General features: G+C 40.5%; 2 protein-coding genes across 4 annotated transcripts in view; both read right to left on the bottom strand.

Annotated features, from left to right (window-relative positions):
• Positions 1–52: 52 nt before the first annotated feature.
• Positions 53–12,043, bottom strand: ncmap (non-compact myelin associated protein). Of its 2 annotated transcripts, XM_028396180.1 has the most exons (5): positions 11,759–12,043; positions 11,593–11,646; positions 3,240–3,346; positions 2,743–2,827; positions 53–1,070 (listed from the first exon to the last, which is right to left on the bottom strand). In XM_028396180.1, exons 3-5 carry the CDS (start codon positions 3,331–3,333, stop codon positions 791–793), a joined length of 459 nt encoding a protein of 152 aa, XP_028251981.1. In that variant the 5' UTR covers positions 3,334–3,346; positions 11,593–11,646; positions 11,759–12,043; the 3' UTR covers positions 53–790. The 2 variants fall into 2 exon arrangements, with proteins under 2 accessions (XP_028251981.1, XP_028251980.1); XM_028396179.1 differs by lacking the exon at positions 11,593–11,646.
• Positions 12,044–14,986: 2,943 nt separating this feature from the next.
• The window catches only part of rcan3 (regulator of calcineurin 3), a 33,909-nt gene continuing 29,197 nt past the window's right edge, over positions 14,987–19,698 (bottom strand). Inside the window, exon 6 of one of the 2 annotated variants that reach the window (XM_028396295.1) lies at positions 14,987–18,064. In XM_028396295.1, the coding sequence (XP_028252096.1) occupies positions 17,910–18,064 (155 nt within the window). In that variant the 3' untranslated portion in view covers positions 14,987–17,909. The remainder of the gene's footprint in view (positions 18,065–19,698) is intronic. The other variant, XM_028396296.1, reaches the window with a different exon arrangement.

The raw sequence follows: 19,698 nt of genomic DNA, 5'->3' as shown, positions 1-19,698 counted from the left end.
ATAACTTTCATATCAGTTTGACCTCTGTACAAAAGACTGAACATACAGGTGATCCACAAATAAGAAATGACATTTTTATTTACATTTCATTTACTAATGAACCACAGACAAACAAATACAGGAAGGAACAAAAATAAAGTGCAAAATACTTTGGTGTCAAATTAGCAAGGATTCACTTCAGTGAGTTAGGCTGGCAGATGCTTCACAAAATATGGTCTTCTAAAAGATATGCATTGATATTTTAATGATGGGCTGTAAAAAGAAAAACTAATCTGAGTAAGTCAGATAAATAAGGAATAACTGATGAAAATAAACCTGCAACATGATCTATCGGTCAGTCTTTGTCCTCTGAAGTTTAGACTGGCTTCATGTTTACTAACAAATCTATATGGTTGTCAAAAAATTCAGAAATGTACATACTTAAGACCATCAGTGTTCAGACATTAGTCTTTACTACACATTTCTTCACAATTACTATGAGCAAACAGTACACACCTAAACAGCCTTACATACTGTGAACACTGACTTTAGCCAAAAAGCTATTACTTCAAAACAAGGTCTCCACTCAACCATCACGCAACATCCTTCATGACATCCACTGTTTGTTCATAAAGTATATTTCCTTACACCATCTTGTTTTCCATCACCAGCAGTGGCTCAGTTGTTGGAGAATCGCCAGTGACAACAATACATTTCCACAGGATTCAGTCAGCACAGTATGTGGTCAGGGACAAAGACGACCCGTCAGTCCTTGTCTGCTTTGAGACGAAACCACCCGTCCTTGTTGGTGCTATGTGTTTCCTAACGATGGAACGTCATGTATGGTGACTACAGTGGAGCCGCTGGTGGTGCTGAACTGCTCTATGTGATTCCCCTCCACGCTGCTGAGCTCCACCCTGGGCAGCCGGAAGCCGTTCTCTGAGGATGAGTTGAAGTTGCTGAGGCTGCCAGACACTGAGCTGACTCCCATGGTGTTTAGCGGCAAGTTGCTCTGAACTGTGGATTGGGACATCTTCGGCCGAGGTTTGGAGCCCCCCCTGGCTCCCAGGACTCTGGATGCATGTGTCCGCCTGGCCAAAAAAAGAGAATACAATGATAAATAAAGTGCCATTTGTTTTAACTGGGTTACACAATTATGTCAGAGGAGATGCAGCATTCTCTTGAAATTATTTAAACAGGATTATATTGTTAAAAACATTGCAAATAAAGACATTATGATGTTGAAGTATTGGGGCTTTCTCTTAAATAACAATAAATTATGTACTGTCTTCCAGCACTACAGCATTTTTTAGGTACATTTTAACTACTAATGTACATGAATAAACAAACAAAATCTGACTTAATCTGAACTTGTTGCAGTTAAGGAAGGTTTCTAAGTGAGGTTATCAGGAAGTATCTAAGTTTTAGTTTGAAGGTTTTACTGCTTCCTATCTAGTATCCTCTGCAAGAGGAGACATCCTTCATGAAAGGCAGTGTTGGAACGTAACTAAGTATTTGTACTTCTTTACCGTACTTTACTGTAAGTACATTTTTACGTTTGTATACTTAATTAACAATAATAGTGCATACTTAAGACTTTTCCTCCATTACATTTTGCAGCTATTATCCATACTTTCTACTCCACTCCATTTCTACAATGTTTGTCGTTACCTTTTATACAGTTTCACCAAAATGTTGCCTCGATCTAAACAACGATATGGATTGTGTTGCTGTCTGTGAAGTTTCAACCAATCAGGTGGCTCTATCAGCTCCAATGACAGCAGAACAGCACGGCAGTAGATAGACTGTCACTGGACTCCTGCCCTTTGCAGCTAACCTTACCATAGAACATGGATCCAGAGTCAGAGCCACTGAACTGAGCCACCAGTGGGTGTATTAAAAAAATATAAAACTGATTCATGGATACACCAGAGCATTCTGTGTCTGCCTCAAAGAAAAGGGTTGCTGGCAGGGATTTACTAGTAGTGACATCTGTGTGACATGAGTACTTTTACGTTTAATACTTTAAGTACATTTAAAAGTACGTACTTAAGACTTTCACTTAAGTAGGATTGTTTTTCAGGATCAGACTCAGAATTCCTTTATTTAAACCCCTGAGGGGAAATTCTTTTCTTTGTTGATGTAGCATTTATACTTTCACTTAAGTATGTATTTTGCTGGGTAAACTTAAGTACCAAGCTTTAGTACCTCCTCCACCACTGATGAAAGGATGAAATTGAAACTTAAGACACACGTAATTATTGCTTTTATGCTTGTGACATGATCCCAAACTGATGAATCATTATACTGTATGTCCTCAATCATAACTCCACTACTAAAATGAAAATAAATACAGTAAAAGAAGCCTTATTTTAATGACTTATTATGTCAGTGGCTCAATTGTCTTAATTCTCATATTCAATTCATTTTCAAAATTCCCTTAAAACATTAATGTTAAGAAACTCATATGGCATACAACAACTCATATGACAAGTTAATAAGCTACATTATGTGAGCGAGGGCTCCACAAACAAAATCTGAAGTATTAGATGGTGATAACCAGATTAAACTAAAGCACCTAGGAAGGGAATGTCCCCTCTATTCTGCATGCAGATCATAGATGTGATATGGTATGATGATAGGTTTGTTTTTTTTTTATAACCGTGTGAAAAGATACAGAGTGTAACTAGTCTTTCTTGAAGACGATATAAATAGCATAGTTGTATGTAGGAATTGTCTCCTCTAGCAGGAATGCCGTCCCACCTGTTGTACGTCTTCAGGATGATCAGTAGAAGGGCGAGAATGATGATGATGCCTATTACAATGACAGCAATCATAGCCCCAGAACCTGAGAGACAAAGAGAGGGAAGGAATGAACCCTCTGAACCAGTTTTTGCATGGTGTGCATCTCTTCTAAAGTGTGACATTCTCTTGTTTTTGTTGTGGTGCAACTTGTGTATCCTTCAGGAGTTTGTGTGTCAGAATGTAGCAGTGCTGTCACTCACAGGCAAATACTTTCTATGAAATGCATAAAAAGTGCCACTCCTGTATACGCTAGAGTAGGCTGTGTGATGCAACAGGTTGTTATTTGTATGGCCTGGCTTATCACATTATTGGTACATACGGGACACTGTGAAGATCTGATGGTGTCTACAACAAACACACTGGGTGTGTTTCATTTGAAATAAACAAAGAAGGAAGTGAGCACCACACACACACACACACACACACGGACACACACGGACACAAATGATCCTTACTCTGGATGAGTATTTGTTCTTTGGACTTGGTGACAGTGGTTGTGTTAGATGGAACTGTAGTGTTGGTCACAGGTGAGACAGTTGAAGCTTGCATCTTCAGCAATAACCTGCCGAGACAAAAGTATATTCACTAAACAGTACTGCGGTCATGTCAGGGATCGTTTATGTCTCGTCACAATGACAAGAGCAGAATGAGGAAATGATATGAAAAATGTATGTGGCAGAGGACTGGCAGCAGTGAATGAAAGTTTAACCACAACAATCAAGACAATGTAGGACAGAATAGTCAGTGTAGGCTATGATAGTATTTTTTTTAGTCAGACCAGTGTTTTTTGTGTTTTACCTTGACTTGACATGTTTCGACTACTTCCTGCAGTCTTCCTCAGAAGTCTCATGTGACTTCTCATGTGACTTCTGAGGAAGACTGCAGGAAGTAGTCGAAACATGTCAAGTCAAGGTAAAACACAAAAAACACTGGTCTGACTAAAAAGAATACTATCATAGTTCATAAATAGGTGAAGACCAAATGAACCTTGTCGAAATAAGTCAGTGTAGGCTACTACTATAATACCCTGTTCACACTGGGGAAAAAAATGTGGCTTAAGCAGGATTCGGCCGCATCCAGATCAATCCAGATGTGTTTTTTTCTGAGTGTGAACAACTTGAATCCGGCTGTATCCAGTTTGATTTCAATCCGGCTAGATCCACCCACGAGAGGTGGATCTAGGGACAAAAAAAACGCATGACGCATGCGCACACGCGGTCCTACCGCGGCGTGAACGGACTGTATATTACGAGGCGCCACCTAGTGGTTTGGAGGACAGCACACACGCTGGATGAAGCCGGATTGAGTGCGGACCAAGCGGCAACCTTCGGGGCTCAAAGTGGAAGCCCATGCGGAAGTGTCAAAACTTGTAATTCACGCCGCAACAGCTGGGGGTTGGCTCCAAAAGCGAGTAATTTCCCATAGACTCCCATGTTAAAATGGCCGATTTCACAGCAGAAAAAAACATGTTTACAGCCTGGTACAAAAAACCACTCTGGTCTCAGATGATAGGTTCTCTGCTAGTGTCAATTGTAGGGAGGGTGAATTTTTTTACAACTCACTCGTTTCAATGGTATTCGGACTTAAAATTACGCCTAATTATGGGCGTTGCCGCTTGAGTGACAGACAGTTGACGTATCACAGCGTGGGTTTCCTGCTTCCACGATCGCCCGCCCCCCTAAACCCCGCTCGTGCTCCCCCTCTTTGTCCATAATCGGAGTTTTAGTTGACGTGACGCTGCCAACATGGCGGCGGTCATCAAGTCCCGGAACCTCCCACTGAGACTCAAAACGGCTCTTCAGAAACAAACGGGTGACGTCACGGAGGCTCTGTCCATAGTTTTTACTGTCAATGGTGCGGACACAAGTGTGTGCTAGCCAGATTTGAAAATAGGTCTGAACGCATCCAGCTTAACGGCTGTCTGGGCTCAATCCTACTCTAGCTGGAATTACTTTCTCCAGTGTGAACGGGGCCTAAGTGAAAGCTAACATTAAGATAATTTTAATCACTCGTGTTCTACATTCATTTCTACCAATGACATAAAACCTCTGTGCTCAGCTGGTTTGACATGTCCACTGACGCCTTACAACACTGTTGTTTTGAACAATGTATGTTACCGAGCTATGCTGCAGATGTTGTTTACAGGCATTCACTGCGTAAATCATTACCTTTCATGTCAGGAATAGTTAGAATAGTTAGAATTTACAAATAGCAACAATACAGGAAGGAATATGAAGCAGATGTTGACATAAAAAGATATAAATAATGTAACAATAATCATAACTCCATCAACCTGAGTTATAAAGATAGCAGCCAGCTAACCCTTTTCTGTTCCATTATTGTCCACAATAACACACATACATAAAGACTGGAAGAGGTCAGGGCACATCACATTTCTGTCAATGAGAAAAAGGTGAAATCAGGCAGTACAATATCCTAAATGTAATTACACCCACACAGTCTTTTAAATCCTGTGGTCTAATAAAACAAGGTACTGGTATAACCTGCTCTCCATCATGACTATAATCACACTGCATACTGTCAACAGTGCATGTCCTCTGGTGTCAATTTGCTTCCAGCAAATATTAAGGTCAGCTCTGATATTTTGCTTTTACGTCAGTACACTGTAATCTCCATCTAATCTAGTGTGTTGCAACTGTTGTTGTGTTTGATGCAGAGAGGAGGATCCCTGATACTGTTCAGGAAATAATCTGCACACACAGCTGTAGGTCAGGGCTGTCCCCGTAACTAATAGCTCCCCTGAGACACACGGAGATAACAACTCAAAGCAAACTTCACGTTAAACAATGACAAAGGCAGTCATGGCAGTTTGTTTTGAAGTTCCATAAAAGCAAAAGTTTACATTTACATGTAGGCTTATGGGAGCTTCTGATTTACACCAACGTCACGTGTAGTGCTGTTTCCATTTAGCGCAATGGAACTAGTCGAGCGTCATCTTGGGACTTCCTCATCCTCTTTTTACATAATGACACGTAGAACAAAGGGTAAATAATGAGGTCATTGAGGAGTGACTCAGAGATGTAGTAAACCCTTATTCATTTATATATTTGTTAAGGAAAAAGGAAAGGTGACTTCTCCAATATAATCCTTTATGTAGCTAATTACTTATTTACTTCTAAATTCAGTCAGTTTTGGTGCCTCTTCACTTTCATTTTTAATCTAAGGGGTTCAGTGCCTACCCTGGTGTCTACTCCGTGTGAAAACACATCATTATTTTATTACACTGACAGAGAAACAGAAGGTTTTGCAGTCGTGGTGGGAGCCTCATTTTGAAGCACAACATTTTAATTAGTGGAGACGTATAAAGTAAGAAGCGCTGCATCAAAACGCGACAATTAAGGCTGGTTAGCTGGAGTGACACTGGGAGTGAATCAGAACAAGTGCTCCAAGCAGACAAAATTTGCATCAGCTATAAAAAGCTGAAAGCACACGGAAGAGCTGTCACACACACACACACACACAAACCCAATCCCTCTCTGCTGCCTTTGACTGCTATACCAACTGTAGTCAATTTCCTAATTATGCAAAACCTTTGATTTCACAGCACTTGTGAAGTTATCACTTGCAATATAACCTCTGTAAACCACTAATTAGTTGACTTTATGAGATGAGATTATGAGGTCATATGTTTTTCTATGTCCCTTTTTACCATATCATTGCCTCAGCATGTAATGCATGGACAAATACGGTGGCTTGTATGCATAGATTTATGTATTAAATGGACTGTAAAGCTACATTCTGCCTGCAAGCTGTGCAAATCCAGGAAGCATTGTGACAGATCTAACTGTACTTATCACCATGCTAACACAGATTAGCATTTTCTAATAATAAGATCATGATTTGAAGAAAATATTGGACTCGGATTCCTGATTTTCTTTTTGAGGATATTAATTATGCGTTGGCAATGAATAGAAGTGACATAGTATTCAGACACTTGTGTGTCCTGAACGTGTTATCAATGGCAAACATTGCACAACTGACTCTCTACATGTTGATGTACTATTAAGCTTAGAGGTTAATAATGACATATATCAGGCTTGTTGTTTGCAGAGGTGACAGCTGCTGATAAGTGACTGACTGATCATATGCTGTAGGAGGGTAGTAACACCACTGCTTTGGTAACATAGTAGAGAATACAGTATGTGGCTGATCAATATTATTTTTATGGCCCTAAATCAAAATGACCAAGTTGCCTCAATAGTTATAGTAATAAGCTAAATTTTGCTATATATATATTTACATATAGATATTGATATTTTATATAAATCAGGTCCTTCAGAAAATATTTATTTCAGAATTTACTTAAAGGACCTGTCTCAAAGTTTTAGTGCCACCAACTGGTGAGGATGCAGATTACAATCAATTGATTGACTACCACTCCACACCACATAACATCCTATCTAAGATCTAAACATTGTGGCAAAAGATGGTGGGCTGAGTGGATGATCTTTTCTAAATAGAGGGGTATATATGTGACAACATCACAATAACACCACAGCTACCCACAAGACTTTTAAAGTGACAACTGACTCTTGTTTAAGACAAGAGTCAGCACAAAAAGTCTCATTGACACAGTTCTTATGAAGAATGGTACACTGAACACGACCACAGCGACAGCACAATTATATTGTCCTTCATATCCTTTTAAACATGGCTGATGTACACACAGATGGGAGAGTAAGCTTCCTATTGAAAAAAGTCACAACAATCAGGATATCAGCAGGATAGTATAAAATAAAGGTTATTTTTGCTGCTATCTAACAAAGACTGTCTTGGACAACACCACATGAATCTACAAGGGATTATATGAACCAGCTTTTATCAAGGGGGGGAGGGGGGTAAGGTGATGGATGGAATAACCAAAGATACACAGATAGGCATACAGTAAGAAGGCTTGTTTTCACAGCCTATGCATGTTTGAACAAATCCTAGAATCCTAGAAGATCTTGATCTGTACCAAGGGTGTAGATTTGCTTTTGACATTGGTGGGGAGATTGAGTCCAATGGAAATTCCAACGGAATTTAACCCTTGCTGCACCCAACGAGTTTTTTTTTGTTGTTGGGGATGAAATAATTGGTGGGGACGCGTCAGTAAGCGCGTAAGTGCACATGCCTGTGTTTCACGATAGTAGGCATGTCAACTCTCAAAGAATAGGGTGTGTGGACAGACATAAAACATCACACTAATACGCTTAGGTTTGGTACTGCGTAGTAAAGGTCATGTAAGGATAAGGAGAGCCTTTAGCTGAGGAAACAACTCCAATCAACACTCCTAGGAATACAGTATGCCGCATGCAGCTCGCCATTCTACACAACCAGTTCATGTCTTCAGCAGCTGGACATTGCTGACCTAAAGCTGAGCTCAAATAAGTTCTAAGTATTTTCCCCCCAGACAATGTTTTCAGTGCATTTGACCTCAAATGGATGTTGTTCAATATGGACAGAACAGAGACTGTAACCCCATTACCAGTCTTCATAGTACAGTAAGTTAAGTGGTTGCTGGCAGCAGCTTCATATTTACTCTTAAGCTGGCTGCTACATTCCAAGTGTACTAACCAAACAGTATAATCAGGCAATCACGTTAGTCACAGATTGGAAATACCATAAGCCATAAACATACATCCTTTATTGTCATGATAACAGGTAGGGGAAATCTGTCAGGTAGATTCAAACATGAGTGACAGTAAAGACTGCTGACTAACAAGGACTGCAGCCTGATGGGAGAAAAAACTTTGAAGCTGAACAAATATTATTGATACAGAACACTTACACGACCTAATAAGAGATCCATCTGCAGATATTGAGGACCTGAAAGCATAACTGTAGACTACGTATTTAATTTTAATTAAGAGTTTAAAGTGGTGACGTAAAGTGGTAAAGTGGTCTCTAGTTTCCTTTAGCGGCACCTTTAGCACTAATACCCCGTTCACACTGGGGGAAAAAATCTGGCTAAAGCGGGATTCGGGCCTTTTTCTGAGTGTGAACACCTCGAATCCGGCAGTATCAAGTTTGATTTCAAACCGGCTAGATCCACCTCTCGTGGGTGGATCTAGCCGGTTTGGCTCAAATGTGGCTCAGGTGTGAACGCAAATGTAGCTAGCGAATCCGGCTAGCGACATGCTACTTCCGGTTAGCGACATGCAACTTTCGGTTAGTGACGTGATATTTCCGGTTCACGGGGCACGACACGGGACTGAAAAATTGTATTTCTAGATAAGTTTATTTCAGCTGGTTGGAGATTTTAACATGGTGCCTTCCTCATGTGGCCACTTGAGGAACTGCACTAGGGTATTAATTCCTCAGCTACTAAGGTTGCCACTTTAGCTGTCATTAAACAGTAAATAAATGCTAACTCTGCCTACTGACTAAAAAAAGACAAATCCAAGTTGCTGGAACATGTCACTTGGGATTTATGCAGTAAAGTCTCCACAGACTTCACACACAGGCCTTTATTCTTATTTCATCAGCAGGCCTTGGACTTGTTACCTCACTGGATGATAGATGGTGACTGAACAGACATGTATTTGAATTAAAACCTTACAACAGGCAAAGGAATTTGTAACTTAACCTAATCTAAGCACGTTTTGATGCCAGTGTCCATGTCCTCAGCCTGTCTTCCCTTCACAGTAATAATAGTTTGTTGTTTCACAAATTGCTGCTATTCACTATTGCTGCAGATTCAATTTCCTTTCTTTCACCTTCAGTAAACAAATCATTTATTGGTCTGTTCAGAAAGTGGACTCAGTGCAGAACAGGAACAATTTAGTTTCCTCTTTTCTATCTGAGGGGAACAAAAAAACAAAAAACAGGCAGGCTGTTGGTTTGTCTTTTTGCCGTCAGTGCATTAACTACACCAAAGCCTCCTGCACTCATGCTCATAAACACATTCACAGCATGACCTTCATCAAATGACAACCGGAGTCAATATTTGAGCAGTCACTTTGAAACAGGTTAATAAGGCACTGGTGGGCTGATCAGTTGCCTTAGAGGAGCAGGCTGAGGTCACCAGTATCACGTCACATGTAACTTTGCCCAACCATTGGTTTTCCACAACACTTTTATTGACCTTAGTGAGTAACCAAGGTATTCAGAGCATCACAGACACTAAGTGCTGTAATTAAACATTTAATCAACATGGCTTTATATGGTGTTTAACTGTGAAAGTGGAATTGGACAGCTACTCTACTGGTAGAATAGCTACTGCACACTGACACACCGTTTCTTGGTTGTAATCAAACAGCGTGGTAACCATTATTTAACAATGGCTACCTCCAAAGAAACTTTTGCAGTCGTCATTGCTTTTCATCAGTGGCTTCACATGCAAGGAAAGTGATGCTAGGAATATTGCACCTGTAAGAACTATTTACCGGATCATCAGGAGAGAGGTTCAACTGCTGTAAGGAAGGCTTTAGGATGTCCAAGATTGTCCAGAAAGTGCCAGGACCACTTTCTTCTGTGGACTCAGCTACAGAATTGTGTAGCCACCAGTACAGAGCTTGTTCATGAGGCAAAGACTTTTTGACAATGGTCTGGTGTCAAGGAGGGCAGCAAAGAAGCCGCTTCTGTCCAAGAAAAATATCAATATCAATAATGGACAGACTCAAATTCTGCAGAATGTACAAGGATTGGACAGCAGAGAACTGGTCCAAAGATATTTTTTCTGACGAAGCTCCCTTTAGACTTTTTGGGACTGCTGGGAGATCAGATAGATGTTTGGAGAAGAAAAGGAGAATGCTACCATCCTTCCTGTGTTGCGCCAACAGTGAAACATCCTGAAACTATGCATGTGTGAGGTTGCTTCTCATCCATGGGATAGGGCTCACTCACATTTCTGCCCAAAATCACTGCCATTATTAAGGAATGGTACCAAAAGGTCCTGCAACAGCAACTTCTGCCAATAATCCAGGAGCAGTTTGGTGGAGATCTGTGTGTTTTCCAGCATGATGGAGCACCATGTCACAAGGCAAAAGTGATAACCAACTGGCTTGGAGAGCACAAAATAATCACAAGCACCTGAAGCAGGAAAGTTTGTCAAATGTAAAATTTGTGCCACTGCCAAAACTTTTGGCCATGACTGTAGAAGCCTAAAAACAGGAGTGATCATTTATAGCAAAAAAATAATGTTAAAGATGTTGCTGCTAATTTCAAAGATGAGCGAATGAGCATGTGAAAATCACATGATTTCTGATGATGACAAACATATGTGTGTCTGCTTTGCCTCTATGTACAGTCTGCTTTTCAAGACAGGATAAGAAAGCATACTTTCAAACAAGAAATTACTTCATTTAACATGTCTTCCACGTGCAGCCACACTAATAGTTTTTATAGCAGTCTAGTGTCATAATTCAGTCCAAACCTATCGCTAAGAACATTTGCAAGTCTAATTTTAACTGAACACAGACATTAACCTTGACAAGGATGATAATAGCCAGTAGTAGCGGAAAACACAAAAAAACAGGTGCTCTTTTCTTAGAACTCCCCTACTCGAGAAACTATGCATTAATGTGAACCACTAAAAGCTTCAAGTGTAAATCATGCCCTGTACACGATTCACAATCCACAACTAGTGAGCTTGGAGCAGGACTATACAGGCAGAAGGCATTTACCTACAACGTAGTGGCAACTGATGAGCTGATAAGTGCAGGCATGCCATCAAAAAAGTCACTATCCCTATAAATCCCTCATCCCTATAAATTTGTGTTGTTCCGTGGGTTCAGCTGTTACTCCACGTTTCTAAATAGGAGAGTTTTTTGGAATGCGAGCTATTCCCTTTCACCTGAGACTCACCTGCTGTCTCGCCATGTTGTCTGGGAGAGCTCCTCGTACTGACACACACCCTCACTGGCACAAATTGAACACGCAGACAGACACGTAAAAAGATTGACGTAAACTTGTAGCATACACACTTTTAGAGGAAAAGAAAGGGAGTGAAAAGCAGTGATTAGTGACTTACCTAACCGTCTCACTCTTTGATTTCAGCCCAAGCCTTCTCCAGATGGGAGCCTGAGCAGTGCGGAGCCCCCTCCCTCAGCTGACTGAGGGGGGCATAGTCCACCGGTGGCAGGCTGACAGTCACAGCAGGTCTGTGTTGGCGAGGACAGGATGAAGTAAAAGAGTGTGTGAGCAACTCCAGGAAATAAAAATAAGTCCCAGATGCTGCTAAAGTGACAGTCCCACAGGTACACACAGACAGGACAGACACACAGTTAAAAAAAAAAAACAAGCGGTGTGATTCTGTGGGAATCAGAGTGTTTATGTGAAGAGGAGGAGGAGAGTGTGGAGGAGGAGGAGGCTCTACGCTTGCTCACTAACTGCCCTGAGCTGCTCCTCGCTGAGAGTAATAATCTCAGGCAGCTGGTTTTTCAGGTCCTTCCGCCTGGCCCTTAGGCGTGCCACGGCCGCTGATCAAAAAACAGTAAGACTCCTCTTCGGAGCTGTCTGCTCTGCTTGCCTCTCACCATGACTACTGCCTCTCAAAAATTTAGACTGTCTGCATCTCACAGGATGTCTCACACGACGTGCATTTTGACATCTGATACACTGAACATGAATGTGTATCAGTGTTTTTGTCTCGTTGTGATTAGGGTCAGGGAACAAAAGAATCAGATTTTTACAGTAGCTTCCATTTATAGAGAATAATGACACCATGCGTAAGCACATTTTGTGAGCGTCCAGACAAAGTATGTGGTTTCAATGTTATCACAAATCCATTCATCTTTGCACGGACACATTTTATGTATGTAGTTGATAATTAACTACGTGAACTACTTCACACGTTCAAAGGGTGTTGGGTGTGTATGTAGAAAAGATACAGTAACAACTCAGCTCTATTCAAACAACAACATATGTGTTAGTGTTAATGACCGTAAAGGTAATATTTTAGCCATCTTCTCATCTGTCCTCTCACTTCTTCTAGCATGCAAGCTCTTGTAGCACAAGCATGGTAGTCTTTCGCCAAACTTTGCCAACAACACAGGGTCAAGCCTCATGTTACCTCCAGGGGCAAGGTGGTGCCCATGACTATAAAGCCAGTCAGTGTTGCACCTTTGTGAGAAAGTGTAACTAAACTTCATTTGAGCAGACTCACATTGTTCTGGTTCGTCCCAACAGGCTGAAAGCGCTGCTTAAAACCTGCACAGTGAGGCCGTCCCCATACTCCTGTGTTTACTGCAGATTGGACACCATTACATAAGTATGAATGACAAAGCTCAAGTTTCAGAGAGAAGAATACATCTCTCAAAATGGCATCCCGGCATTGTGTTGTGTTTTAGTCCGGCACAAGTGTACAAAAACACCCTGTGTGCTGAATGTATTCAATTTTACAGAGTGTGAAAAGACAAACAAATCACACAAAAACTATTTGGCTATGGATGATCCACCTGTCCGAATTAAAAGTCACCAGAATAGTTTAACTGGCACACACCCCACAAATACATTAACACCCAAAGCATTATTTTCCTATTATATGCTTTGGTCATGTCTCTTTACTACAATCTGAATTGTTTATTTATAAATTTAAGAAAATGATTTCTTAGTGAGAAAAAGCAGGTCTTACTATTGTGTGCTCTTGTAAGTGTAATGGTGGCCATAAAACCTAAGGTAAATATTTCCCATTAACACAATAATAAAAGTCTGACAAGATGGATTTATGCAAAGTCTGTCATCTCAATAATCTCAGGAGGAAAAAAACAATGACAACTGTAGAGTCATATCTTTTCCCACTGACGACAAAAGTCAGATTTTATTAATTAATAATTTCTGACCCAGTATTTAAGGGCTAATGCGTGTCTGTTTAAGAGCCTGCTAACTAAAACTCCTTGAAAATACTCCCTAGTCATGCCAGCTGGTGACTTTAAATAGTAAAAACTAGCAGTATTAGCTGTGTAATTGTGGAGAGTACCTTAAAGGAATCTGGATCTACTGGGCACGACTAACGACTAACGGGAGCCTTTAACCTGATCTGTTCCCCTCAGGTGCGCGCACATCCGTCACGTTCAACAGTGAGGGTCATTGTGAAGAGGAATTCCCCATTACCCACACTGTGAAGAGAGGCCTTTTTGTGCCACTGGGCAGCACACAGTGTGCTTAATCTCACAGCTGTTACTCCACTCTTTCTACCTTAAAGCTCCCCACTGTTTCACCTCTTTATTATTAAGCATGTCAGCTGTGATGGCAGTGGAAGCTTCAACTAATGGCACTTTCCCCTGTATAGATAACAACAAATCTGTGCTTGCAACACAGCCTTTTGTGAAAATGAGGCAATGGAAAAGAGAAATGCATTGTTATAGTCGTGAGTAGGCATTAGTGCTTTACATGGCTGGATCCTGAATGACAAGGAAAGTGTTGGCTGTAAAATTTAGTAGGTTGCTAAACTGCAGGTCATGACCTTATTGCCACACAGTCTCCTTTCACACATTTCATGCAATAACATTTAACGTACAACATTGACCAAAGAAAAAGAAACGATGCAATCATGAGTGTAAACCAAATATTAACTATTAGCTGTAATATAGTTCTAACAGTATACATGACAGTCTTTGTTTTCCTTGTCATAACTTATAAAAAAATTATCATGCTACACTTTGTGGTGGCTCTAACAAGCTAGCCTTCTGCGCAAAAGACATACATTTTGAAGCTATGCTTTTATTTACTGCTAAATGTCGTTCTAACATACTTACAACGACTTATACTGAAAAATATTGCAGACCATGACCACCTTCTTAGTCTCTTTATTGTTACAGCATCTGTGGTTTAGCACTTTAGCATGCTAACATTTGGGTAATTAGCATAAAACGTATGCTAATCCCATGTTAATAAAAAAAAAAACATACTAACACTTACCACTACTGCTGCTGACAAACTGTTCCCGTCGGTAGTAGTTACTTTCATCTATCTTCCAAGTTGTAAGTTCATTTCCAGGAAAAAAAAACTTTAAAAAATGTATTTAACTGACGCGACAAGTCTGTCACTCGGCGCGAGGTCGTGATTTCAGAAATCTCGCGAGAATTCAGCTGCATGCGAGGATACAATAAAAATAATGGGTCACGTGGTGAAAATAAGACAAACATGATTATATTATTAATATTATAAACTGTTTAGCAAAGTGTCCCCCTGTATTATTATACTGTATTTGCGTGCAAAGTGTAAAGAGCCATCTAAAATAAACAACACTAAACATGGCTTTTAAGAATAAGTCTTTATGTATCTTTCTACGTGAAACAAATGACTATTATACTACACAAATAGAAGCGGATACTGTGAGAGACAGAGACCATCTCCGAGAAATAAGTACAGAACATGAAAATACACATACCGGTATTATAGAACTGTAAATTATTGCTTGTTTTTGCTACTTTTGTTTTCTGTATTCCTACAATACAAGACACAATATTCAGATTTTCAACAGAAACAGTACAACAGTGACAAACGGTATTATTGAGCTTTTTTAGTTAGACGTTCCCCAGAAATAAAAGAAACATTCAAACAGAGTCCATGTTGAATACAACACAATGACAGTTGGTTTTTGATCGAGCATTATTGTTACACTTTTTTTTTGTTTGTTTGTTTGTTTGTTTCCATTACAACATTGCCAAGAGAAGCCATAACAAACTGCACATCAGGACTGGCCTCAGCAACAGAAAAAAAAAACACTTGGCATATGTACATAAATATACATTTTCTTTTCAACTGTGACCAAAAATGTACCAGTTTTTAAAACACCATGACCACGGAGTACAAAAAGTGTCTTCTTCCTCAGCTTCCTCTTTATCACCGTGCACCTCAGCAGTTACACCGATCTGCTGTCAGCTTTACTGTGGCGCCAATAAAAAGTGCACTCTGCCAACACGGTGCGTTTCTAAGAACTGTTTTATCTTTCTCAGAAGATAAGATGGATGATTTTTTTTTTTTGTGGATGAAAACAAAAAAAAAATATCGATGTTGTTCTGAAGTGTCATCCTGCCATTAAACCTGGGTAACACAGCACTGCGCGTCAAGTTGGACACTCGAACTTATCTGAAAGGCCTGAAAGGTTCACACTAGCAAAAAGGAAGTGGAGTGTTTCACTCACTGCAATATGCTGGTGGAAAAGGCTAACCAGGTGTTTAGCTTGTGAGTTAAATAAAACAACAACAACAACAACAACAACAACAATACAGAAACATAGGAAATACAATGTGCTTCCTACTTTGTCTCAAAAAAAGACCGACAAAGTGCCGACATGCACACAGACTTGTCTTTTGCTTATCGATAGTGTTAAATAGCAGAAAGGTATTTTAGATTTCATGCTGCCTAATGACATAAATAAGGTTTCGACTCATCACTGAAAGCCCTGTTTAAAGCATACGTTCATGTTGCTCCTATTCATTAAATGTACACTCTGACAGGGGGTGCAAAGACAAGGTGTAGTTAAGGATTCGTATATAAGGATATAAAATGACAAACATGTTGGAAAATAGGATTTCTTTCTGCTTAACAATGAGTAAGAAAAATGATGTGATGCTGTGATGATGATATAAGATGAGTGAATGCTTTGGTTGGTATATTAGTTAGTATCTCATGAGGCTAGCTAATTTTCCCTTTGTCCTCAGCGAAAAATGCTTTCAGGCAATATTTAAAAAGAAGTACTTTCACAAATTTCACCGCTCGGCTATATGTACAACAGCGAGAAGCAGCGCAAAAAACGGTCGAGAGTCCCACGATTGCTTGGAGATAACAAAGAGATTCTCAGTGCAAAACAAGCAGTAGTAGGTTCCAGAGGAAACCTGACACATAGAAAGTGGGTTTGATGTGAATTAAAACAAACAGAAACATGAACAAAAAAAACATCATCCCATAACCATTGAAATAATGAGGAGAGGGTGGGGGGGGGGGGTGAACTGTCTCTGATCCATCAGATCTCAACAAAAGCGATGGATGCAAATTTGCCATCAAGCTGACGACTGATCTGTCAATCATGAAAGAACCCGTTCGTTTTTTGTTTTTTTTTCTTCCCCCTCCCCTCCTTCCAAAGACGTCACTTTAAACTGTGTGGGAATATGAAGGCGTCATTTTCCCTGTCATCACAAACGACCATAAAATAAATAGAAAACAAACAACAACAACAACAAAAAAAAAAACGCCTCAGCTCCTCATCTACAGAAGTAACTAAGCATGCAAAAAAGTGTCGGGGTATCAAATACATAGTAAGAATACACATCTAGTAGTTTTAGCAAAAAACATCACCTCTCCAAATAATAATAATAATAATAATAATAATAAAAAAAAGACAAAGAGAGAAAGAAGGAAACAACCACCACAAATTTTGTTAGTCACATATGGCGCTTCGTGCTGTGTGTGATGTTAAATAGATTCCTTTTTCTTGATATATCTTGTTAGTATTTGTGTTTTTGTTTCTTTTTTTTTGTTTGTTTTGTAATACATTATATACATGCAGACAAGAGTGGAAACATCACACACTCATTCTTGATGCAAGCTGAACAGGCAAACCAGCAGATATGAAAATGGATGAAAAAGAAGAAAACTGTACAAATAACCTGAAAGCACAATTTGTCATTAAAAAAACAAAAAAAAAAAGAAATGTCTCTTTGTGGTGTTACGTGTCTTCAATCAAATATCACTGTACACATGACTGTGAGAAGAAAGGAGAGGTTTGGCTAACAAGCTAACCAACTAGCAAGCTACTGAGCAGGACTAGCAATGAGAGCTGAGTGTGTGTGATAAGTGACAGGTGCCTGCGTTGGGACAGGTATGTCCAACCCTCTTGCTGTAAACAAGGAGGGGAGGGGGGGTGTATATTGGTGGGGGGGGAGGCAAGCGTGCCCGCCGCTCCCCACGCTGTCCGCAGAATGTGATGAGTGTGTGTGTGATTCTCATCCATCCCCTTCAAGCCGCCTCATTCCATCGCCACGCTCCCCACAAACACCATCTCCGAGCAATGTTTCTTTGTTTGTTTTTCACTTAGTAGTTGAACTGAAATGAGGGGCATCGACGCTCTCTGTGAGTGCAGAGACGAGAGAGAGAGGGCAGGTGTGTTGCGGGTTTTTTTAAGGGGCGGTCGGGGGCCGCGCCGGTGTTCAAAAAGGGGGAGGAGGGGGCGGACCTCTCTAGTTGAAGACTTTTGGGGGTCCGTCGGGACGTCTGGTCTGGACGATCTGCGCTTTTGGCCTCGCCGCCTCGTCCTCCTCCGTCTCGCTCTCGCACACGTGGACGACCACGCTGGGTGTGGACTCTGTTCCTGCGTGGAGTTCGTACTTTTCGCCTGGGAGAAGATTGAGGAACAGGGAAACGGGAGAGAATGACAGTTAGTAGGAAAAGATTTGACTGACTACTGGCGGCAGTAGCTGTGTGTAGATCAAAGATATGTTAAATAAACATTTTACACATATCATTTGGTTGAGAGAGAGTTCACCGCAATGAATCTTTTGAAGCTGCAATGTACAAAGTAAGGACTTATTAGAATTATTTTTAGTCCACTAAATATAAGCCATTCAAAGCAACAGCATATAAAGCTTATGATCTTAATATAAAATGTATGTCATGGTCCATCAGTGTGAATATTTACAACATATATGTATATGATACATCTGTGTTTATGTGTTTTTCTGTTTAACAGCTTCAAGAGAAAAACAAAACACTTTTCCTTAGAGCAGCTCTGCCATTTGTCCAGAAGCCAAACTCGCCAGACACAGATTGAAAACATACACTTGTGAGATTGTATCGCAGTTGCCATGGCGATGAGATCAGACAGCTGGCAGACAGGAGGAAATTGGTCTAGTAGCTTTTCACTTTGGTGCCAAACACAGAGATGGACAGTGAATAGAGTCCTGCTGTTACCACAGGGAGTTGACAGAGGGAGTCAGCGCGCTGTGCTGCAGCCCGCCGCTAATCTGATTTCAGATGGCAGGATGTGAGGCGAAGAACAAAGCCATTTCCTGATGCTTCGTGTTGCTATAGTAACAGCGCAACGTGTCAAAAGTGGTCCTCTAAAATGGACTGTTTGTGAGAATGTAGAAAGTTTAATTATTTGTTGATTGTTGTTTGATGTTCAGTGTTTGCCAAATCACCAGCATGATCATACCCACATATAAAATCATGGGAAGACTCTGCGGACACGGCACACCTTTTTGTCAGTGTTGGGTGACATTTTCTAAAGGTTGCCGCAACCCGATATCTTGTCTCTAAGGCGATCTGAGCAGAAGCGATGCTGGAAAGACTGAGGCTGCTGGGAAAGGTCTTAAAACCTTCCAATGTAACAGTGCTGAGCTGGGCTGCCTTTACATTTCTTAAAAACGTAATACAATCAACATAATAATCATGAGTTTGTGAAGCACAATTCCCCATTTGACTTTCAGACTGATTAGAATGGTGACACATAAACATAAACACCTGAAATAGTGGCCACTTTTAGCTTTGTTGCCTGAAATGATGGCTACTTAACTGAGCTAATTCCAGCTGACCCCACTCTCCAAACTTTTACTACTCTCTCACAAATATCCCCCCCACACACACACCCCACATCAGGGGTTTAGTTAGCGGTCAATGTAGATCTGGCCAATCTGTATGCACACAAAGGCATCCCTGCTAATATTGGCATGGATGCACATTTCCTTAGAGACGTCAGATTGCACCAACTGGGAAATTAAGTGCCCTTGACATTGACGGATGGTAGCCCGCACTATGAATTTGATTAATGGGCTTTCTTTTTTTTTTAAATGACTAAGCCCACCATTGATTACACACACACACACACAAGTTCAATTTAAAATGCTATCATGAGCTTACCCGACAAATTTACAGACTCAATGAGTGAATATTAAAAAGCTTGCACCCTAATTCTGTTGCCCTGATTGCCTCCTACACTCACTCCTTCTGTAACACCCTGCTGAGGTGCGT

The sequence above is a fragment of the Parambassis ranga genome, chromosome 22, assembly GCF_900634625.1.
Source record: "Parambassis ranga chromosome 22, fParRan2.1, whole genome shotgun sequence".
Taxonomy (NCBI): Eukaryota; Metazoa; Chordata; class Actinopteri; family Ambassidae; genus Parambassis; species Parambassis ranga.
The sequence above is the reverse complement of the archived record's forward strand: the minus strand, read 5'-3'. Positions and strand labels throughout refer to the sequence as shown.

What these genes read in the sequence shown, in the direction of transcription:
- ncmap (XM_028396180.1), bottom strand. Translation starts at nt 3,333, where the DNA reads ATGCAAGCTTCAACTGTCTCACCTGTGACCAACACTACAGTTCCATCT. An exon ending in AGAACAAATACTCATCCAGA is followed by an intron (nt 2,828 to 3,239) that starts GTAAGGATCATT and finishes TTTGTCTCTCAG; the next exon opens with GTTCTGGGGCTATGATTGCT. An exon ending in ATCCTGAAGACGTACAACAG is followed by an intron (nt 1,071 to 2,742) that starts GTGGGACGGCAT and finishes TTTTTTGGCCAG; the next exon opens with GCGGACACATGCATCCAGAG.